The sequence below is a fragment of the Triturus cristatus genome, chromosome 6 (assembly GCF_964204655.1).
Source record: "Triturus cristatus chromosome 6, aTriCri1.1, whole genome shotgun sequence".
Classification (NCBI taxonomy): Eukaryota; Metazoa; Chordata; class Amphibia; order Caudata; family Salamandridae; genus Triturus; species Triturus cristatus.
In genome coordinates this window covers 679,150,000-679,174,580 of record NC_140589.1, presented here as the reverse complement: position 1 = coordinate 679,174,580, position 24,581 = coordinate 679,150,000, and the positions used below count along the sequence as shown (strand labels likewise).

At 41.9% G+C, this 24,581-nt stretch overlaps 1 protein-coding gene across 1 annotated transcript in view; it reads right to left on the bottom strand.

Annotated features, from left to right (window-relative positions):
* Window positions 1-3,578: 3,578 nt before the first annotated feature.
* CNR1 (cannabinoid receptor 1) overlaps window positions 3,579-24,581 on the bottom strand; it is a 151,334-nt gene continuing 130,331 nt past the window's right edge. Inside the window, exon 2 of the mRNA XM_085611182.1 lies at window positions 3,579-8,703. Coding sequence (XP_085467308.1) covers window positions 7,224-8,645 — 1,422 coding nt within the window. The 5' untranslated portion in view covers window positions 8,646-8,703 and the 3' untranslated portion in view covers window positions 3,579-7,223. The remainder of the gene's footprint in view (window positions 8,704-24,581) is intronic.

Below are 24,581 nucleotides of genomic sequence, written 5' to 3'. Positions count from 1 at the left end.
GGAGCTTGCACTGGCACCTGGTGGGCCCTCTTGGAGACACGCCGGTGGCGGAAGGTGAGCAGCGAGGCCTGGTTGCGCAGGGGCGGCCAATCACCGCTGGGCGGCGGGAGGGGCTGGTGTGCAGCAGAATGTGTGCGCAGGTGCGGGCAAGCGCTGATGGCATGTGCAATGATGTATCCTCTGCCATTCATGATTCGGGTTAACTGTTTCAGAGAAGGGACCTGGTGGACTGCAGTGTGTACCGGCACGTGGTTGGAGACACACCAGTGGCAGCAGGTGAGCAGTGAGGCCTGGGTCTGCAGTGTCTGCACACTCTCTCCCTCTCCCCCTTTCGCTGTATCGATCTTTCTTGCTCTTTCTCTCTATCTTTCTCTTTCTGTCTCTCTTCTCTTTCTCTCTTTCTTTCTCCTTCTCTCTCTCTCTCTCTCTTTCTCTCTCTTTCTCGCTCTCTTTCTCACTCTATCTCTCTCTCTTTCTCTTTCTCCCTCTCTCTCTTTCTCTTTCTCGTTCTCTCTTTTTCTCTCTCTCTTTCTCTCCCTTTCATGCTCTCTCTCTTTCTCTCTCTCTCTCTGTCCTTAGATGAGCGCATGACACACCATCTTATCTTCAGAGAAGACCCGCCATGACTCTTCCACACAGTTGTATTTGATTTAATTTGAATAAATTGTTTTGTTTAGAAATTCAAAGATAAATGACTGATTCTCCTTTTTCTGACCACACATGATTGTTGATTGTTGTGATTGTGCGACATCATGCAAATTGTTTTGTTCAGGATTTCGTGCAGTTGATGTGATATCTCTTTGTCCGGGGTGGGGCCCGAGGGGGGCCTGTGGGTGGTTAAGGTGGGTGTTTTGGCCCTCTTGGGGCTCCGAGCAGCATGATCAGTGGCTCCATGGCATCTGTCGTTCTGCAGGTCTGGCTCTGAGTTGGGCTCCCTTTCATGGTGCAGGTTGTCATCCGACTTAACACCAGGTAAGAGCAGGTGTTAAATCCCTGCTTCTAACACGCCTTATCGCATGTTTTGTGAAGTTATCGCCGATCTGGCTGGTCGTTGAGAATGTTGCGAAGTGGTGTTGTTGCGGCTTTTTGCATGGGAATGCTTACTCTGCATCTCATTAGCGTTAGTTGCCGGTGTCATCTGTGACAATGTTTTTTGCAGGTCCTATCGCCGGAAAACTAGCTAGTGAATAGTGCGATAAATTTATCGCCACTTTGGCGGCGATAAAGTGCCGCTAACTCGGTGATAGATCCTTGAGAATATGCCCCAATATTTTTTCTTTGTACAACTATGTCTGACAGCGAGACTGCACTCCTTATCCAATTGTAGATTTTTTAACAACATTGAAAAATGGAATACAAAATTAATGATCCAAGTTACAAAATGAAGATTCATAAACCCTTATATACAAATAATAAAACTTAGTCCTAGGAAGGAATTTTATGTCTACACTTTTAATGCTTGATTGGCACGATAATCAAACTGAATCCCATAACAAAAACCTGGAAGAAACCAACCATGTGTATTAATTTTCAACAGTCCAGTCCTGAGATGCAAACAGGTTTCAATGAAGGTAGCTTTTACTTTTGTGAGGTGGCTTGGCCTGAGCAACATGACAGATCTCAAAGAAAACACTGCATAAAAGCTGCATAACAAACCAATGATTCAATAATCATGTGTGAAATAAAGATCTTGCAATGTAGACATCAGGTGTAAGTGAAAGATTAAAATGTAATAACAAAAATAGAACTTTGGACAGGCTCATTCCTCATGACTGGTCTTCGTCCACTTCAGGATTCTAGCACTCTAGTGGATTGGAAATACCTGAGAGGTCAGCAGGTTTTTGTAACTACTAACTTTCGTTTACCACAGCTTTCAGGAACAAAATGTTTGCAGAAGGCAAACATGTTTTTTCAGAGCAAACAACGTGTCTAATATTCCTAGCCAGGTAAAGTCAAAGCTTACCATGCTAGCCTGTGCTAAAATTTGTCTTACAACCTGTGCTTACACTTTTTGTTACAGAGGTGATAAATACTAGCGGGCATATTTATGAAAGAGTTGTGTCACCCTTGCACCACGCAACAGGGTGCAAAAGCGATGCAACTCTTAAGTTTGATGTATCAAGCCATGCAAGTCTACCTTGTGTGGCCATGCATGGCTTGATAAATCTAGGGTAATGCAACGTAGCACAAATCGCTGCTTTGTGTAACTCTGCCCCAGGGAGGCGTCCCATGGGTGGAGAATGGGTTTTCCCTATCACACAGAGCAGCAAGGTGACTTGCTGTGCTGAGTTATTATTTGTTAAATATGACCCTGAATGTCTCGTCCCCTTTTTCCTGACCTTTATCAAGCAGCACATTTTTGCTTCCAGTAGCATAAACTAAATGGACTCGGACTAGATCAGAAAATATCCGAAACTTTAAATATGCACAGATACTACCTTCTGTCTGGAAAAAAAGTTAACTTTCATTCCTCCTATATTATTAGCAAATAGAGTATGACATTTTGAAATTTCCTGACATTTTGCAAAAATTATGCTAATGTTCACGAAATTTTGCAAAACAATATTTGACTTAAAAATAGAACGTGAAGGCATATTCTGTGTTCAAAATTCATGTGTGATAAAAAACAGCGGGAGTATTTTGATGGAAAAAAATGTCTCCCACAAGACATTTTCTGTTCGAACCAGTCGTACATTGAATAAAACTGTGCAAAACTGGATAAAGTTTTTTCCTGCTGAGAATTGTATGCAGTGTTGCATATTCATGTAACATGAAATTAGCAGGCGTAGAAAGAATTTCTCCTATTCCTCACTAAATCTGATAAGAGAGTTGCCAAAACAAAACTTAGGCTGTGAAAATTATAACGTTGTCACCAGATATAGATTGGCAATTTGACTTAATTTCACATTTTAGTAGAAATAGGTTGCAGTTTAAAAAATATGTGTCAGCCTAATGTGTTTGTTAATTCCAGCCACACGTCATGTTTTCAGAACTATCGACTATGCTATAAAATGCTTTGCAATCTTACAATTAAGCTTATTTGCATTGGTGTATGACGTGTATTTTTTGTTACATTAGGTCAGTCATTTATTTGACACTAGTGTGAGCTAAGTAACCCCAGGCAAGGCTCGTTTCACAGCAGCAGTTCTGCAATGAAGCTGAGGCATATTGCAAATCAAAACATAGCATAAAGTCTCCGAGACTGTTCAGCAGATATCAGGCAGAAACAAAAAAAACTTGGGAAGTTTTACTAGAAATTATGAAGATTTTTCAGGAACATTTTGTATGTTGTGAATATCCACAGATTGCAAGAACAATCACAGAACTGAAAATAATTACTTGATTTTTCAACAGATGTCTTCATGGAACCAATCTAAAATCAACTGCTACTCCAAGCGGACATGATTTGCTCCTTTGGCTATTGGACATCATTGTTTTTGCATGAGCTTCTGTTGCTGTCGTCAGTTGGGCATTCATTGCTTTGAAATCCTACAAAAGACTCAACAAATGAAGCAAGGCAGCTGCCATAGACCCCCTGTTGCTGAGCAACAAAAACAGAATGACTATATTTTTGAATAAATAACAGTTTAATTACATTATTGAAATAAAATATAGCATGATAGTAATACATTGTACATGTTACAGAAGTACTATTCTGCTTTAGGTAGTCGAATGGTTGAAGCTAATTTAAAGACAATCTTACCAGTACTTGTATACAAAGTTTTTACAAGTTACAAAACAAAAGATATTGCAGCGGTTTACAAGGATGTTACTAGGTCAACAAACATCTAACAATACAATAATCTGTTTAGAGGATGTGATAATGGAAGAGTTGCAGACAGTAAAGAGTTGTGGTCTTCCATTTTGAAACACTGGAAAAAATGTTTGGCGTGTTTAATGCTCTATTATTAAGACAGACTCCCGCCACATCGTAGTTCACCTTAGTGGGAGCAGCATACACATGTTTTATAAGCCATATTAATGTTTTAAGATGTCACAGGAGCATAAAGATCTGTCTATCCTACGACTGGTGATTTTAGATCACTATAGGTCCTTCTCTGGCAATTCATCATATATATATTTACATACATTCTTCCTGATACAAGTACACAAAATGTTTCGTCCATCTCAAAATTGGCATTTTCAACATTTCATCGAAGGTCCAGCGCAAGAAAACATTTATAGCAATTGCCAACAGCAGATAGAAGACAGTTTCATATGATACAAATATACATTTCTGACTCTAAAGATTTAATCTTTGTACATGATATGATTGGTCTCGTGATAGACATTCAACGATGGAAAATGAAGCTTGAGGCAACTTATTTTGTAGGCAAAGACGGGTGGAAATAGTTGTGTGGATACGTGTAAAAGCATTGATGGAAATTATTTGCTGTGCTACTAACTATAACTAGTACAGCAAATTAAAGATAATTCTTGCTGAATCATAGGTTAAATATGGGTTGAAAAGACTTTTAGCACAAAACAAGTATACCATATTATAACTTGATATACCGTATTTTGCAGTCAACTGCTTAAACTAGCAAATGACGAAGGAAATGAATGTTCACCAGTTACCATACATGTAGATGGACATTTCGTAAGATACAAGGTAATGTTTCACAGAGCACAGCTTATTATTAGCTTAAATGATGAATAAGCACCAGGTCTGGTGCCATGGCAGCCCCATTGTCCCTTAATTTATCACATACAAATAGAATTTCAAATGCACAAAAATGCTCTACAGTGGTGTTGCATTCACAGAAAGACAGTTTCCAAAAAAGGGGTCTCCTAAAATGATTTCACAGTGGGGTTTATTAGATTTGGATAGAATGAGAATCTCAGTCCTTCTGCCATGTCTTCAAAACATACTCAGGTCAGGCCCTCTGCATGGCTTTGCTAGCGGTGATGCCAGTGGTTTCTTAGCTACGACCCACATGACTTCATCTACGGCGGGCCAGAATTGGAAGCCCATACACAAAAGCCTTATAGTCGAACTACATTTAGTAACTCATGCATGGTGCCAGGTATGCAGAAATTCCTTCAGTACTAGAGGCCAACACATGCATATCTTACAATCCATAGCTCCAATTTGTTTTGTCTTCTAAGTGTCTGTTGTCATGGGTTCCTCCCCTCTCCCACCGGTCATGAATACTGCTCATACTTGACCACTGCAAATACTGAACATGCGTGGTGGCTTCCCATCATGAAGAGCAGCTGAACTTTCACCTTCGATAACACTCATATTTTATTATAAAAATAATATCCAGCATTACTTTCTTTTACTAGGGATTCTCCGAAACTAGAACTGTTTTCTTTTCCCTACTATGCTGAAAGAACTCAATTTTTTGAAACCGAATCCTTGTGCAAAACGTGCAACAACTGGTAAAGATAACACTTGGCCATAGCTGCATCTTTGCAGTTATACTATGACCCACATATTTACAATACAGTACACGAAAAAGCACACACGCACACAGCCATCCACCATATTTATATACACGTTCACACAGAACAGATTTTATCCTAAAATACTTTTTCACCTCTTCAAGTAGACATCGCAAAAAAACACAACTTTAGACTTCCCTGGCTTGGAGCCTACCAAGTGCTGCCATCTAAGAGACCTTGTTAATCAAACCCCGTCCCCACCCTCTAGTTTACAGCTAGTGCCCCGCAGTGGGACAGCACGCCCACGCAGGCGCAGAGTCGCTTGAACTATTCCCTTATACGTATTTACTTCCGGTCATGCTAGCCAGCTAGCGTCTCTTCTGCCTTTAAGACAGTAAAGTAGAGTTTGTGCAGAATACAAGTGTTCCTCTGTCACGATGCAATCAATTACTCACAAATGACTTTAAAAAAACATCCCAACTCGAGAAAGCAGCACCTGCTTTCTCTAAATTCCTTTAGACCATATTCACAAAAATACATCACATTATAGCAAAGTGCATACAGATATTAGGTTCTCTACGTGAAAAAAATAAACAATGCTGACATTTGTAATAGCGAAAGAACAAACAGATTGCTTTTACAGTGGTTTGATGCCAGCACAGTTCCCTGTCAATATTATTGCATTAACATTGAAGTGTCGAATCCTAAACATGAATTAATTCGAGGGAGGTATTTGCACAAGAATTTGTAACACATAGCAATTTAGTGCATAAATCCTGTCTAAATAAATCCCTCATTAGTGTAAATACAGGATATTTCTCTGGGTCCACTGGAGATCAGGAGAGTTGAAGGTATCTCTCAAGAGCCCTCTAATTGAGTGTTTTCGTTGCGGTTTACACCTACGATACATTGTTTGCATGGTTTCCAATTAGATCTTTTTTTTGTTTTAGTTAGACAACCACAAGCATCATGCCAACACGCACAGATGCTCAAGCGGAAAGAGCACGGGTTGTAATACCCCTAAAATGGGTTACAGTGGATCTAAGAGAGAGGATCAATTCACAAACCATTGGCCAATTTCACAAAATAATGAGAAACAATCTTGAAAATATGTTTCTCACGATAATGTTTCAAATTAAACCAAGGAGAGTAGATTTTCATATAATTACAACCATGACTTCTTTAATCCAATCTGATGAAAGCCAGTTGCATTTGTTGAAAATAAGCCGTGCTGGAGATGCAATTTTCTTTTCCTACTTCCCATTTTCTTGAATGCTTCCAAAAACATTCATGATGTAAATCATTCTTACCACAACCAGCCATTCTCCAATCCAATATGCAAGTCAGAGGGTGCCCATATCTACCTACATTTTGAAATGCTCCTCCCAGCAAGTTTAATATTGTTTGTTTTGTTTTTACAAGCTAACAGTCAGGAGTGTTTCTCAGTATGCGATCATACCTTGCAGGCGAGCATATTGATCTCCTGAAAGCCTCTTTAACGGTAGCGCATGACTTCATCTTGGACAATCAGCTCATATGGACAGAGGAACATAGCAGCATAGGAAATTCCGTACCATATGCACTACCAGCTTTTTGTTGTTGTTTGTTTTTACTTGTTAGTGGTTTCTCTGATCACTGATCAATCCAACCTCTAAGCTTGATTTGAGATTTTTTTTTTTTAAATGTGCATCCATCACAGTTATAGTCTTTTGGGATATTGAAGAGGGTAGGCATTGGGATTGTTAATCACATAATCCAGAAGGTCAAGCTTGAACACATCCTGTTGACTTTTTTCAAAGATTTATAGATGTGTAGACCGAATATTATTATACAACCTATACTGCTTCGCCAGATGTTTCCGTGGAGACAGACATGGTCACTTTGGCGATTTTAACCGTGCTCTTAATGCAGTTTTCAGCAGCCCTGTGAACATTTCCTGCATTATTCCCATGCCTGTGCTGATAGTCTGATTCCATACTGTTGTCAAGGGGTTGTGATGTCCCTTCGCACGAGGGACACATGCTCCAGAAAGCATGCCTCAAGTCTTGGCTCCGCAGAGCATAGATGATGGGATTCACTGTCGAATTCATTAGGCAGAGCATGCTGCAGAAGGCAAAAACAGTCTTGACTGGGTTATTCATCTTTCCAAAGACATCGTAGACCATAATTGCAAGGAGCGGACCCCAGCAGATAATGAGGACAACCAGAATAAGGACCAGGGTTTTGGCTAACCGGATGTCCATGCGCGTCTGTTCCGGTCTAGTGACCTGTACTTTGCCATCTTCCGAAGTGTGAATAATTATACTCTTTTGAGTGCCCCGTTGCAGCATTCGAACGGCATGACTGTGGGCCTTCCAGAGTATGTAAACATAGGCATACACAATGAACAGCAGGAGTATACTCGTGACCCCAATCCAGAACATCAAATAGTTCTCATCGATAAGTGGGAATATGTCGGAGCAGACCGATTTGAGTTTTTTGCAGTTCCAGCCAAGTAAAGGAAGTACAGCAATAATAATAGCAATGGTCCACATCATGCAAAATGCGATGACCGCTTTTGTCCTTGTCACTATCCTTTTATAAGCAAGTGGCCTATGTATGGAAATATACCTGTCTATAGCAGTGAGAAAAAGGCTACCTACTGAAGCTGTGAATGAGGCTGTAACTCCTCCCAATTTGAACAAGAAGACATTGGGACTATCTTTTCGATGGAACACGTGAAAGTCAAGAAAACTGTAGACAAAGATGACACTTCCGAGGAGATCAGCCACAGCTAAGCTGCCAATAAAGTGGTAGGAGGGTCTGCATCGGAGGGTCCGAGATTGTAGAATGACACACAGTACTAAAAAGTTCTCCAGGACTGTGAAGGTGCCTAGCGTAAGGGAAAGGACTGCAATGATTAGCTGTTGGCTTGCAGTTAGAATCATGAAGCACTCCATGTCCATGAAATTCTCCCCACATCTCATGTTATCGTCATTTTCCTTGAATGTTGATACAGACCGATTAAAAAACTCAGTGACATTAAACTGATCCAGAGGATAGAAGCTGAGCAGATTATCATCTCCTATAGTCATTTTGTCTGCAGAATGATCACTCCTGAAGGAGGACAAAGGTAACTTTTGTGGGAAATACCCAAGTTTGGAGGCCATTTCGCCCTTAGTGTCTTCGTACTGAACGTCGTTGGAACCCATGTAGAGAAGGTCAGTTGTGATGGTTCGAAAAGTTGTGTCTGCAAGGCCATCCAGGATCGACTTCATAACCTTTGCTTTTGATCACACGGGCATCTTCAAAAAATGGACGAAGTGTAGAAGTATGCTGTAGAGAAAAAAACAGAAGGTCCATAAATGAAAATGAACAAGTAGAGCATTTTGCATTATGTACATGAAGTATTTTTTGTAGATAATTTAGCACCAGGCTCTGATGATTTATTGGCCATACATAGATAATCAATTGGTTGGTGGTGCAATTGTAAGAAACACCAAACTAATAAAAAATATTAGAACCTATCCTGTTACACAAATAAATATAAGTAAGGCTGCATGACTCAACACAAATTCCCTACCCTAACTGGACCTTTCATCAAGATCATGCATTATTGTGATGTGAAATATGGGGGAGCATTATTTTGTACTTTATTTATTATTGCAGGCTAGTTCTTGTGTTACTTCTAATAACTTGTTTGAAGCAAGCAGTAATGTGACACTGCCCTAAACTCTATTGTGCACAGATCAGGCAGCCGTTCATTGCCATCAGAAGATTTGAGGAAAGTCATACACTGCCATCAAACACCTTCTTTATGAGCCAGAAGCAGGGTGAAGATAAGAAACCTCTACCTCTTCCAAGTCATAGAGACTGTGCTGGGGTCTCTGTGTGCCACCTCTCTCAAACACTGAGGGAAAGTGAGGGCCCAAATGCTGCCTCAGGTCCTCCTTGTAGCGGTAATTCCAAACATGCAGCACCGTGTCCCAGTCTTGCCGCAGCTCAGACAGGGCAATGGATGAGTACAACATGGTGGCTGAAACACATCCTGTAAGAAATTACAATTCCTTATGCAGCAATTTCTTCGAAGGATCCCAACCCAGAACAGTAGATGATTAATGGAAGGACTTGTTTTCAGGCTGAGGACAATTGTTTTCTTCAAGCCTTTTTTACGATCAAGTAATACAGGGGCATATCAGCAACAACCGGCGATAATTATCGCTAAGCGCACTTAGCGCTAGGATAATTATCGCCGGCTAGCGTGGATTTTTATCGCTGAGATAGCGTGCTATTAGCAATGCTTATCTCAAAAGTGATAAAAATCCTCGCGCTAACTGCCTAACGCGAGATTATCGCTGGAAACCCAGCGATAATCTCACGCAATGTGGCGTTAGCTTGATGATAGGGACTCACAAACTTAGCCATGATATCCACCTTCCATAGGATATCATGGCTAAGTCATTCCTGAAGCAGGCGTAAGGAAAGTAGCGATAACAGGGGTTATCGCTACTTTTCCTGACGCTATGCTTCATAGCGTGGGGCTTGATGATAGAAGAAATGTCGCTTAGCAACATTTCTCCTGTCATGTCAGGTCAGGAACGCCCACTTTGCATCTCATTAGAGATACAAAGCTGGGCGTTAGAAATTGCTATGCTAACGCAAGTTTTCACGCATTAGCGTGAGCCTGCTAATCAGGCGATAAACTTATCGGCGCTTTTCGGCCAAAAACGGCTGCAAAAGCGGCGATAATTCTATCGCCTTGCCTTGCTGATATGCCCCACAATGTTTTTAGTGTGAAGACGGCTATTCTGCAGGAGACTCAAGTAGTGACACTTTCTGCCATTCCTCGCTTTCTAGCTAACAGTATGTTGCATTCTGCATGTAGTTTCGATTTTAAATTCTGGATTTGTGCTTAAAATCCGAGGGATCTTGGCTAAAAACCTATTAATAAATAAAGGTGTCAAATGTGTCATGATGCCACTTGCCAACTATGGAAAGAGTGGGGTCATATATTATAAGAAATAAAGTACCCTACAAAGCACAGGAAAATTATATTGCAACTCGCCTCACTGTTCTGTGAACTTATAAATCCACTCAGTATGTGGCATTATGCTTGAATATGGCCAGATCGTTTTTTAGTCATATAATTAACAGTCAGGGTACCTGTCCCTACATAGTTTTCTACGTACAAGGCTTTTTCTTACCAACCATGATGGAACATCAGTAAATACGAGACAGGTTAAATAAACTTAACGCAGGCATATATGTTATAGTGGATAAAAGAGATCAATGTTGTGAACATGTAGAACATGGTCTCGGATTGAATATAGTTTTTCAATAACATCCACTTTCTCTTCTTAGTAGATAGACTAGATATAATGGAGGACTTTTATACCGACTGAAACAGCAATTTTCATTGCGTTCCTCTTGGGATCTCACACACAGATGCTGATAAACATGTTTTTCCCTGCATAAACTGGAGCAAGATACAAAGAACTGTCTAAATTTAGATTTTGTAGCTCTTAAACACACAGCATCCTAAAGTTGCCCCCGTTTCCTTCTTTAGTAGACTAAAATGTGTTTATTTCGGTTGATATTATATAGATAGAAACAGTTAAAACAGCAAATGAATAATTCACATTTCACTTTGCCCATGGTCTCTGCTGAAATACTGCTGCTGTAAGACACTCAGCGTATTTAAGATATATGGAGAGGCAGAGAAGATTCAAATACACTGTGTAAAAGGTGGACTGGCTGTGCTTTGCTGTTATGAGCAACTGCTCTGACTGAAAGTAACTCCTTCTGAAACAGTCGTTCAGTGTAGCACTATATAACAATAGGTATCACCATAATGTTGTTGTAAAGCACAAATATAAAAGGTAAACAAGTTTTTTTCTCATACTTTGCTCTCCTTTGCACTCCTACATTCCTTATACTCTGTATGATTTGTTTATCAATAAGCCACCACTTTTTGCTTCTTTCCCATCCTATCTCTCTGCTAGGGTTTCATAACATTACCTTAACCGGGAACCAAGAAAAACTACATTGGCAGAGCCAATAGATCCTGCCTATGAGAGCTATTGGCATTAGCAACGTTGTGTAGCCATTCTGCACAGTAGCATGGATGTTTTGCAGTGTGGCGAAAATATGCATCAGACTACATTTTTATTATTATTAATTATAGCCAAGCTGCACAGCAGCCATGCTGCTATAAGGTGCAGATACAAATTGTCTCAAAAATTGCCAATGCACATGCTGTACAGCATGAACAAATGGCAATGGCGGAGCCAATAGTCACAAAGGCAAGACCTACTGGCTTTGCCAAGGCTTGTTAGGTCTCAGCCCAGCACTCTTGTGATTCTGAGCAAATCAGTTAATCTACCCATGTGCGAAAAAGAAAAAATATGCAGTTTGGCAAAAAATCCTATCACATCAAGAACGCAATTGCTCCCATGTCCATGTCTTAGAGAAACTACATTTAGAAGCAGATAACATCTGTGGTCCCAATAAACATCCATTTTTAAAGAAGAAGATGTCTTCTTTGAAGTGTGTGTAGCATAGTAAAACATAGCTACAAATGGCAAGAGGTTCAACAAGGATGACAGGGAAGAAGAGAAAATAGAAGTACTACCCCAATCACAGTGGAAGGACAGCAATCAAGCTGAAACAATCAGTACTTGGTCCATGCTCCAGCCAAAAAAAGAGGAAGAAAAGCAGTAGACCCTGGCAAATTAGAAGGCAGCAAATAGGAGTGACAATGAAGCCAACTAATGGTAAGCAAAGAGCTGGCAGTAAGCCTCTTGTTGTATACAGTAACTCTTGCAAGCAAGAGCGCATGCAGTGCATTTGCTGTTGCAGGTGAGGCCTAAAAAGATAGGTAGGTCCTGCGAGGGAGAAACATCTCACTTTAAGGGCCTTCTTTTTGGAATTTCTTAACATTGGATCTTGGGCCAGCCTCCCCCATGATCACCTTCGGAAGGTTTTGAAGACATACTTATTTTAGGTAACACTGAGAAACATTTCCTATAGGCAGAGAGCACATCATAAATGTTAGCAATCTGTCAGTCCTCTTCTTCTGAATCTATACCTGCTCGAATTCTATTACTGTTTTAGCCACCATAATGTAACTCCTCAAAGCTGTCTTTGGTAGCCCGAGTGTCATCAAAGGCAATTTGACGCTGCCCCTTCCAACTTTGGTGGCATTCAAAAAGTATGAAACTCCATGACTTTGGACCCAATGACAATAAAGTTAAATGATATGTGACACTGATTGCATCTCCAGAAGTAGCATCTCTCAAGGGAAACAAATCTTTAATTAGTATAAGATTAGTAATATGATGCATATTGTTAGTAAACGAGATAGAAGGGTGTTTTTGGTAAATAAACATAGATTAAGTAGAATGATACAATAATGCTATTGAGTTTAAATGGCATTTTGATATTTCTCAATCAGCCTTTAGTGGCAACTTTCAAACTAGACAAGAGAGCCCTGCAATCCCTCCTACAGCATAACTCGTCTAACCCTTTCCCTCACTCCCGCTTTTTCTAGCCACACCTACCTACTTGCTTCCTCTCAGTTTTCATTTGACCAGAGTTTACTAAAGGTCAAAGTCCTGAACTCTTGTGTGAAGTTCAAAGCCAGCCATGTCTGCAAAACCAGAAAGCTACAAATGCAACCAGTGTAAAGTGGGCTGGGAAGTGTGGCTCCTTGTGGGGAAGGGAGTTCATTTCTTAACACTGCAATGTAATTCATTAACGTCACCGGCAACCGAATCCCAACCTCAATCGTGTATTGCCAAGCAACACGCAACACAGTGCGGGTTGACAGCAATTTTTGCAGTGGCGTAAAGTAAAATCATTGGGCCCCTGCTGAATGTGATGAGTGAATATGATACAGGCCCCTGAGTCTCCCATATCTTACAGACATTCATTGGCTTTGGGCAGAATGGAGGCACCCTGAAGGGTCAAGTCCCCCCACCCGCCCCCACCCGCACCACAGGGTCTACAGGGGACTAAATGATCCCTCTTGTGTGCTGCAAGGATGTTCCTGCTTTGATAGCAAGAGAAAGGTGCTACTTAATGCTGCTGTGCGAAGTGGAGTCAGCACTTGCTGTGTGATAGGGGCTCAAGGGCTGTTCATTTTGTCACAGTATGGAAAGTGGTGCAAGGCAAAAAGTGGAATATCTGCAAAATAGCTGGGGAAACCTGATCCAACAAATGCTAATGCATTTTCAGTGTTCTGGAATGGAAAAAGTGCAGTTACTTTCCTGAAGTACATCTCAGTGTTTGTTCAAAGCTTTATGAAAGCAACAGTTTCTCAGTTTCTATGCCACAGAGGTGGCCCAGAACCTAGAGGAATGATCTGCATCTTGCCAATGGCAAGCTGACAGGTGTCTATCCCTATGCTCTCCTACCACAGAAACATTCACAACTGCAACTCCTTCTGGGTCATTGTGAAATTTGTAAGCTATTTAGTATTACATGGTGTCAATATACATACGATGGATGGGGGTAGCCACGAAATATTATCTGGGACAGTGGCGCATTTTTTCAGATGGATAGTTCTAATGTAATTTATTTGCAGTATATATTCCATTGTACAATGCAATCTCATTTTATTAAAAGAAAGTTAGACCCAGACCAGTGCTAAATGCGTAAAATAACTGATGTGCCAGGAGGCAAATGTGCAAAAAACATTTAAGACCAAATTAGTGAAATTCTCAGTTGTACCTGTAAAAAAAGAGGCCACTGAATATTTCAATAGCTGGTCACTTTGCCTCAAATCGAACCCGTTAACGAACAGGTAATTCTCGACAAGAAAATAAGGAAGAATAGATTGGTGTATAGAGGGAAATGTGAAAGATGATAGAGGAAAGGTTTGAAGGGTGGTTTGATGGATGGAAGGAAACAAAAAAGGAAGGGAGAAATGACTGAAGGGTGGGTTGGTACTCTTTTCTGGTGGGTCAGACTCTGAAAGTGCCGCTATAGTTAAGGCTCGAAGAAGGGCCATTTCAATTTTTCCAAAACCTCTTGAAAATGATTAACATTCTCAATCTCTGATTCAACCCCCTTGATGTTAGTAGTTTTTTTTGGTTTCCCAACTAAAGGTCGTTTAGCTGAATTTTATGTTCTTTTAATGGCAATTTGTAGTCGGTGGCTGATTTTAAAACACTTGATCACTCAAAACTGAATAGGATTTCGAGGTAATTTTATAAGTATTTGATGGTGGTTTCGCCTCGAGCAATTCAACTGGAAACATTTCTTGCCAGAGGTCGATTTTTAATCCCACAAGGCCACTATCTAAAGATGCAAAGCACATGTCAATATAAAGAATATTGTAAGAACTCTTGGGGGCATATTTACAAGCCCCTTGTGCTGCTGGAGCCTCGTTTTTTGTGACGGTCCGGGGGAGCAAATCACAAAATTATGTCTATGAAGCCACGCAAAGCTACGCAAAGCCACGCAGAGCCACTATTGAAGGCTCTGAATGGCCTCAAAGGTCTTATAGATATGGAGTAAGGCAAGGCAGCGCAAATCACTACATTGCCTTACTCGGCGCTAGGGTGACATTCCATGGGCGTTGCCTTGGGTTTCCCAAGCAACACCCATGGATTTTGACACTTCTCCAGATTTACGAGAGCATGTAAACCTGGGGAAGCGCCAAAACCTTACGCCTCCTGACGTGAGGCGTACAGAGGAAGAATACCTTTATTTCTCCTCGTTGTTTCCTCTTTCCATGTGTGCTGCCTTCTGCACCACACATAGAAAGAGGAAACCCCTCTTAGGATTATTCCTGTGCAGGAAGGTGCCATTTTCTGCACAAAAACAATCCTGCTGACAACACAGATACCCTTGAACCATGCCTGTGTCGGCAGTAGGCTGCCCAAAGGGTGCCAGCACAGAGGGAAAGGAGAGGAATGCACTGCATTGCATAAATACGATTCATTCCTGCTCTTTCACTTTGGCAAAGGGTAGCACAGCAAGCTGACTTGCTGTGTTTCTGTATGCCAAATCCCCAGAAATGAGAGCCTTGATGTCCAAGTAGTGGGAGATTTGTGGTCACATCAGGTCTGACTAGTTGCACATTATGAGAGCTTTGAATGTCTCAACATTAGGATGTATTTGAAAATTGCATTGTGATTTTTTTCCCAGTCGATTTCAGTTGCAAAATAGTGACTCCATAATTTGACTGGATGTGTCAATGCGTTAAATAGTCTCCACTGAAACCTGCACTGAACTACAAGTACCCAATCTGAATGTGGACAAGGCCCACTCAACCTTCCCTTCTTCAAGGTTGGTAAATGAAGCACCACAACTGAAATTATAATTAAATTGGGTAACAATAACATCTTTTATTTACAGTGCTTTGAAAGGGCAGATGTGTAGTATGAAGTGCTATATAAAAACAGGGCCTTATTTACAAGCCCAATGCGCTGCTGATGCATCATTTTTTTGACGCACCGGCAGTGCAGACTGCAGACCCATATCAATGAGGCCACGCAAAGCCACTGTCATGGCGTCCTATATATAGAGTAAGGGAAAGCAGTGCAAGTCACTGCTTTGTCTTACTCTGCATCAAAGAGTTGTTCATGGGTGTTGCAGTGGGTGTTCCCATGCAACACCCAAGGATTCTGACACATTCCCAGAGTCACAAGAACTTGTAACTCTGAGAATATGTAAAAAGCCTACACTCTGTATGTGTACCTTCCTGCACAAAAACAATCATTCCTACAACACAGACACCATGCTGCAAGGAAGCCTGCAATGGCGCAAGGCAGCCAATTGTGCACCAGTGCAGTGGAGTGGAAGAGGACATTCATCCCAGAGGTACAGCGCATTCCTGCTCTTTTCTCTTGACCCAGGACAGCGCAGCAAAGTGACTTGCCGCCGGACTGCCCTGCATCAAAAACTAGTAAATAAGCCCCCAATTAAGTAAAGTCCAATTTCAATTTTCTTCCATTATAATGTACACATGCGAGTTAAATAGTGAATTTAATATCATAATCTACCTATGGCCTACAATTTTTTATATTGTGGATTATGTAGTTATTTATGGATGCTTATTGGATGTTTACCTTTCAAAATATATTATGCTCACCAACTGGCACCATAAGGCACCCTCTCCCACTCACAACACAGGAACCCGTACCAGGGCATTCTCTCAATTGAGGATACTGGTCTGGAATAAGTACACTGCATTTGACAATTTGCACAACATGCTTAAAATTAATGCAAAGACAAGAGTGACCCTGGAACTAACAGGGCTTAAGCTGCATGCTACAGAGGGTCAGTGGAGGATACTAGCTTCTGGAGTTTGAAAAAAAACAGCAAGTAACTGTAGGATGGAAAAACGCAACCAGTTAATTTAAGGTACGAAAGTTGGAAGACTCCGAGAACTTTGATGTCTTTATGATCCTCATAGTAGAAGGGGATTTCGTTTTGTTTCTAGTTGGTTCACACCTCTCCCACCAACATGGATCTGAGATCATGTAGGAGTCACCTTTAGTCCTAGCCCTCTTGAGTTTATCCACCCTCTCCCAACCAGTGAATGAAGCCCACCACATATGTTATTGACATTATCAGTTTCATTTACTTCAACCTACATATTTTTTGCAGCTGCTGCAATGTGAGCCTCAGATTAGCAGGCAGGGACGGGCTGGAGACCAAGATCAGCCCTGGCAGAAATCTTCAAATAATCCCCACGCTGCAAGAGGCCATGACTACAACTGGACCACTGGGACATGGCTGAGTGATGCAGCCCATCATGCCCAGAAAGCAGCCCACTAAGCCTGCATCCAGCCGGGGACATAGCAGAGAGGCAGAATGGCCAATCCTGCCCTGTTTGCAGGCCTAAAAGAGCAACAGCCTCCAGGAGCATTCAGCACAGGACTTAGTGTAGAGCATACAGCACAGCAGCATGGCACTTGAAAAGCTGTGGTGCTAAGTTGATGAGACACAGCAAGTAGATTGCTGTCAGTTTAAACTTAATGTGCTCATCCACACATAGTACAAATCATGCTAAGGTGGATTGGCTTCCCTATTGACAATCCAACAGGAAGACTGGCAAAGCCTGTATATGTGCAATGCAAATGGTCATCACATCAATTCTGGGTTTCTACAGTTTCTGCTACAGCAACTGATAGAGTAGCCAGTGTAGTGCCTTAGACGGTGCAATTGATCACTTCCAGCTCTGGGCTGCGCTGCCACTACACTGGCTAAGCCATCAATAGCTAGAGCTCAGTTGTCGTCATCAGCCAGCTTCTTTCAAGCTTCAGTATTTGCACACACGTATAATAATGTAAGAATTTCGGAACTAACTCAAACAGTTTAGTGCAGGCAACAGACTTATGTTTATGTAGCCAGTGCTTACTTTGTAAAAACTTAAGTGACAGGGCCTTCATCAAAAGGCCACTTCACCCATTGCCCCTGCATCTGCCGCCAATGATAGACCCGACACAACTACTAAACATCACACCCTACATGTATAAAAATTCAGACTATCCAAGAACCCAAAGCTTTAAGAATGGCTTGGGCAGCAAGCACTAGTCAACTTAATATATACTGAATTAATAAACGACTGTTGCTGTGTTCAACTCTAAATTAGACAAACATGCCACCATGTGGCAGAGTGTCATAAGTGCCGGTGTTGACAATTAAGTGCCAGTGCCGAGCACCAGAAACCACTGGCTTAAATTAAACAGTGCATTTTGAAGATATCTGTTAGGTGGAACTGGCTCACAGGCATTATGCCCTGTTTTTAGCAAGTGGCAACCCTGGTGTCATGTCAGTTTTGCACTGCAAATAAAAAGTCTTCCGCCTTGCTTTTTTGCTGATAGAAGGAATGAAACAGACCATGTGTTACCCAGTAAGTCTAAACAGATCGCCATCAGAATTCTGTGATCTCATTTACAGAAGGATACTACTGTATAATGCTCAGGAAAGCAGTGATGACATAATTTCTTCCATATACTAATCCATCGGTGAAATTACCACTTCCATTTCAGAGTGTTTAGTATTACCATCCTCAGTGCCTAATTTGTAAACTAATGAGTGCAGGTGCCCAGAGCACTACTTGGAAGTCAGCGGAAGGCACTATTATGTGTCAGCCTTCCAAAGAGCAAGGCTGTGTCGCCATGCATCCAACTTGGGCCTTTTTATTCCACGGGCAGACATTTCCTGCCCATATATCTCCTACATTCTCCCTTAGTGGTGGATTTCCGGTCCTTCTCTTCCTCCTTCTTGGCCATTTATGTGTTTTCCCTTTCCTGATCTCAGGAACAGTCTGACACGGAAAAATAGGTACCAGTCCCCAAAAGTGAGTGCCCGTGGCCCCCAACAGCAAGCGCTGGCTCAGATTAGGCACTGACCATCCTCCTCTAAATCTCTTGCTGTTTGGCCTTCTCGGCCTCTCTCGCTTCACTCCTCACGGCCTAAATCAGTTCAATGTTGATGATGTTATCTTCGATCTCCAAATCGCCAGTCTCTCCCAGCTCAGCCTCTTGAAATTCCTCTACTCATCTTCACTAGAGGGGCCTCGGTCCTTAAGAGCCTCCTGGTTTCTCTGGGTGGTGGCCATGGCTTGGTGCCCCATTTGCTTTTTAAGTCTCGTCTTCGGACCAAATTCTGCACAGGCCTCACAGTCCTCAGCGCTGTGGTCTTTCAGGAGACACAAGTTGCACACCTCATGGGGGTCCCTCTGTGCGAACTTGTGATGGCAGTTGGGCCAAAATTTAAAGGGGGTGTTCTCCATGCCTCTGCATTCTCTAACCACGTGGTACTTACCAGTGAGGTCCCGTGTCAGGATTGAGAAGGCAAACCTTCTCCATCCTTCAAATGCTGTGCTTCACGGTGATCTTCAGTGTTTCTCAGTGGAAAACACATGGTTTTTCACTGTTTTGATGAAATTCTTCGGAGCTCCTCTGCCGTTCTTCTAGACCCAATATCAAAAAAGACAATCTGAAGATCGCGACCATGCACAGCAACTTCCAGGGCCCACCTCTAACATCACACAGGGGAATGACCTATTACCTAATGGTGGTCTACAACGCCCCAAAGAAAAAACAAGAGAAGTTAGACAAAACATGATTCTGGACCCAACCACTAGATGGCAGAATAGATGCACAGAATGTAAATCCAGAAAAGGAATCATACCGCAAAACAGACCTTGTGTTACCCGGTAATTCAAAACAGATCACTGCAGGAAATCTGTCTGCTGATTTAGAGAAAGATAATATTGTAAAATGCTCAGAATTCTATTTTGGAGAGTTTAGTATTACCTTCCTCCTCTAAATCAGGCCAAATGTCAGTGGCGGCCAACTCTAAAAAATACCGGGGTGGTGGGTGCGTGGAGGGAGAGGGGGCCAGCGGGAAGCATGGGGGGGAGCACGCAGAGGGGGTTTATTAATTAAAATAAACACTTACCTGGTGCACCCGTCCGCCTTGCGCTCCTCTGCTGAGGTTCCTGTCCTAGGAGTCCCTGCGAAAGCGCCATGACTACCATCCAATCCCAGCGCTGCTCTTGTTCAGGACAGGAATTCTGTTTGATTTCTCCAGCCCGGCTGTTCAATACAACCAGGCTGCAGAAACCTAAGTGGGTATGTGTGTTTGGCCGGCTTGAGACGGCTGGCCAAACACACATGCGGACTTAAAAGTGCACATAGCACTCCTCCTCCCCCCTCCCATGGCCCGGCCCTGCCCCTCCCTGCACCAGCTGGCTCAGAGCCAGCAAATAAAAAATAAAACTATACTAAGATATTGTTTTATTTTTCACTTGCTGGCTCAGATCCAGTGGACTGACGCTCCGCTGCCATTGCGGAGGAGCCACCGCTGCCAAATGCCTCCTCATCCGTAAAGCAGCAAGATATTACCGTAGCACAATATGCAGATTAAGTTGTACAAAAATATCCGGTTTACAAATTACATCATTGAGTCATGGAAGGCTAGCATGTACTCTTGGTACTCTTTAGCGCCATTCCTTTACTTGCAGACTATTACCAGAAAACCCACTCCTCGAACATAGCATTTAATGTTCTTTTATATCTGGGGTGCAAGTGGTAAAGTAAGAGGGGTTAGTTACACCAATGCAAAAATTCACCTCAAGGGAGACTCATTTTGTAGGCTCATCAAGTAATGATTGTATTAATAACAAGATGTAGAAAAGGGTCTCACTTAAGTGCTCTGAAAAGGACCTGCTTCAAAAGTACAGAAACTGCCTGAGCTGTTCCCACTCTTTGTAGTGACCCATAATCCCAGGGTTTTCACAACAGCATAGGCATAGAAAAAATTCAGGGGCTTATTTATGAGCCCTTGCGTCACTTTTTGTGACGCACCAGCAGGGTGAAAAATGCTCCATGTTGTGTCATATTTACAAAGTGACACATCTACGTAGATGCGTCACTTTGTAAACTCCTACGCCACATTATACCTGCACCAGGTATAATGTATGCAGGGTGGGCGTTTTGACATAAGTAAGCCTCGTAGAAGTGACGCAGTGAAATCTATGTGATTTCACTGCGTCACTTCTAGGACGCAAATGCGTCCATATCGTACGCCTGCCTCACAGCAGGCATAAGACTGACGCAGGCACATTTAAAATGGGTCTTGCCCATTTGAAATGACCCATTGATGGAGTTGCGCCACTTTCGTGACACACTCTAGCAATGCTTCATGTTTGCGCCTACAGATACGTCAGAAATATTGATGTATCTGCAACTCCTTGCGAGATGATGCATTATACTGTAAATATGATGCATCCAGCATGCCGCAAGGAGGGCGCAATGAAACGTAACGCATCGCTGTTTTCACGCAGCGATGCGTCACTTTTTATAAATGAGACCCTTAGTCCTTTATTTTCATGAAGGTGCACCACAGGCAAGAATAGTTAGTCCAATTAATGGAAGGGGAATTGTTGTAGAGATGGACAACTTGTATTTGTTAAATCCCTTTTCTATATGTTTGAGATAAAGTCATGAGGTCACTTGAATTCTTGCTCTGGAGAGTTTGAGATCCGTTGTAGATTCAAAGATTGATGTAGACGCCTGGGCTGTCTGTTTAGGTATGCCAAATGCAACATCACACTGGAACCACCTAGCATACAGTGCCCAGCTTCATGGGAGTTAAAAAAGGGATTCTGTTTCGGGCTAATAAGGCTAGTAAGGAAGTCTAAAAGGTTAGGAAATTCAGCACATACAACTAACTGGTGGTCCAGTTTAATTTACTTTGAATATTACTGTTTAAAGAAATTTAATTCCATTGATCGTGAATGAATTTAGGACATGGATGGTGTTTAATTTTAATGTTCTCAAACCGTTTCACTTAAGAACCAATGCTACCTGGCCCAAGATCACATATCAAATATCAGGCCTTCTGGAAAGAACCAGGTGCTCCTCAAGTGGCTTTAGGCACTGCTGCCTTTAAACTCCAGAATATAAAATAATAGCACTAAAAGGCAGACCCCTGTTTGACATGTTCCCAAAGACTCCAACCATAACATATTGCAGGGCAACCAGAACCCCAGAGGACTTTCTGTGTCCCTCCTACATGTAAACAAAGGTATCCACTTTAGGAAATACATGGCTCTACGTGTTATTGTTATTACCCCCCAGGGAAGCATAAGAAGGTCCCTGTGATATTAGTGAAATGCCCACCCACTCACACATATTCATACGATACCAAGATCAGTCACTATCTAGTACTGATAGGCGAATCAGTCAATATGACTTTTGTACAATAACTCCTTTGCTTGGCAAACAATAGAGGGATCCACAGTCATCACTTTAGTCCACGTTTGCCTCTACTCGGATCCACCATAGTTCAATAGAGGTGAAGATGCTAAACTTATGCTGTAGTTAGTACAACAGGCTGCTCAAGTACTCAAGACCAATATTAATAGATGTCACACACTTCTGCACCTCGGTTTTCCATAGACCTTAGGTCATTAAAGCAGACCTACAGAAGGCATTAAAAGTGACGAAAAACCCATTATGATGAACTAGAAAAAGACAGAGTATAAGAGATGCCTGACACATTATAAATTCTGTCTTCTGAAAGCTAAATCGCCTTCAACACCTTAAAAATAGAATCTTCCTCTAATTCATCTAAACACATTGTATGCCACTATAGCCCAGCTCACCGCTTCCAGCCCTGTTATTCCATCTCACTCCTTTTGCAACTTGTTAGCAGACACCTTTTGTGGAAATGTGGAAAGTGTCTCTAACGTCCTTGCTTCTACATCCCCCGTAGTAACACCACAGCAATTTTCCAGTTCAACACCCGGGTCCCAATCTATTCTTAATTGCTTCACTCCTTCCACTAAGGAAGAGGTTGGATGAATGCTACAGTTCACCCGATTAGGCTCACCACTATACCCATGCCCTCCTAAAAGGGTAAGCCATGTTGCACCTTAATTAGGTCCCTATCTGGCAGACATCTCTCAGCAGATATGCATATCAGGTATCTTTCCTTCCCAGTGGAAGGAAGTTTCCATTCACCATCTACTAAAGAAAACCCTCACTAAATCCAAAGAAACGTAATAATTATCGACCCCTAGCCGGTCTACCACTTGCTTCTAAGGTCATTGACAAACTCATGAATGCACAACTGATGGAACATGTTTTAAACAATAACCTCCTGGATGACATACAGTTTGGATTTCGGTCAGTTCATAGTAATAAAACCGCTCTTATCAAAGCCACTGAGGAGATAAGAGCATCCCTCAATCAAGGTAACGGGGCAGCCCTGATTTTATTAGATCTCTCTGCAGCCTTTGATATGGTTCAGCATGGACTCCTACTAGATCGCTTGTGTTCAGGTGGAGTATCTGGAATAGCCTTGAAACTTATCAAATCAATCCTGACTGATAGAAAGCAATCAGTGTGTCTTGTAAATTTTACATCACCCTAAATTTCCTTTCCATGTGGGGTTCCACAGGGTCGGCGCTGAGCCCTGAGCTATTCAATCTTTATGTTAGGCCACTAGTAAATTTGATCCATTCTTTTGGCTTTCCCCTAACATCCTACGCAGGCAACACACAAATTGTTGCCTCGCTTTCAAAGGAAAGACAAGACGTAGCTGCCAAATTTTGTGATTGCGTGACAGCAATCACCAGTTGGATGTCATCTAACTGTCTCAAACTAAATTCCACCAAAACGGAGGTGCTACTCTTCGGACGTCAACCACCCCTTTGGTCCCATAATTGGTGGCCACCCGAATTAGGCTCCCTGCCTCTCCTGGTTAAATCAGTAAAAAATCTTGGAGTCAAAATTAACACAGTTCTATCTTACACAACTCAGGCTAATTCTGTCTCATCTGCCGCCTTTTTTACCTTAAAGCTAATCAAGAAGATCCTGACCTATATTCCGGTTCCCCTTCAGAAATCACTAATAAACTCTCTAATGCTGTCGAAACTCTACTACTGTAATAGTCTCTATGTCAAGACACGGAAACATGTGCTAAAAAAACTTTAGACAGTGCAAAATGCTGCAGCAAGGGCTCTATTCAAACTTCCCAAATATCACTATGCTTCCACAGCTATCCAACAGCTTCATAGGATCTCAGTCAGGGTCAGAATCATTTTTAACTCACTATGTATAGTCTATAAAGGCATACACGGTATAGGTCCAGCCTTCCTGAGATCAGCCTTCTCCATCTACCTTCATCAAGACATCTAAGATCAGCCTTATCGATACTTGTATCAGTTTCTCAGTTTCTCATTTTAGACGAGTTAAATGGGGCGGCTGCAGATTTGTATTGAACTCATCCAAGGCCTGGAACTCTCTCCTCCTTGTTATCAAATCTCTACTAGATCTGTTAGCCTTTAGGAAGGCTCTCAAGACATGGCTTTTTACTTTACAATAATTTCTAGCCACCACAGCTTGCTCAGGTTGCTCACTCAGCTAGCACCAAGACGCTTTATTGGTATTTGGGGGCTTTATAAAACTACTTAACATAACATAACTATCTTTAAATTTGTGATAGCTAGTTTGTCATCTGACATGGCATTATGATGGACTTTCGGAATCTTCAAACAAATGAAAAAGAATTTATTAATGAATCACTCTTCGCCAAAACCAGAGGTAAACCGATTGGTAGTTGTTGTTGCAGGCTGCAGAAGTTATCTTTGCTTTAGTAGAAAAATACATGCAGACCTGCTTAAATGTGCAAGATAACACTCATCATTTACAGGTTGTCTGAAGCCCCCCCCAACTCTAATTTTG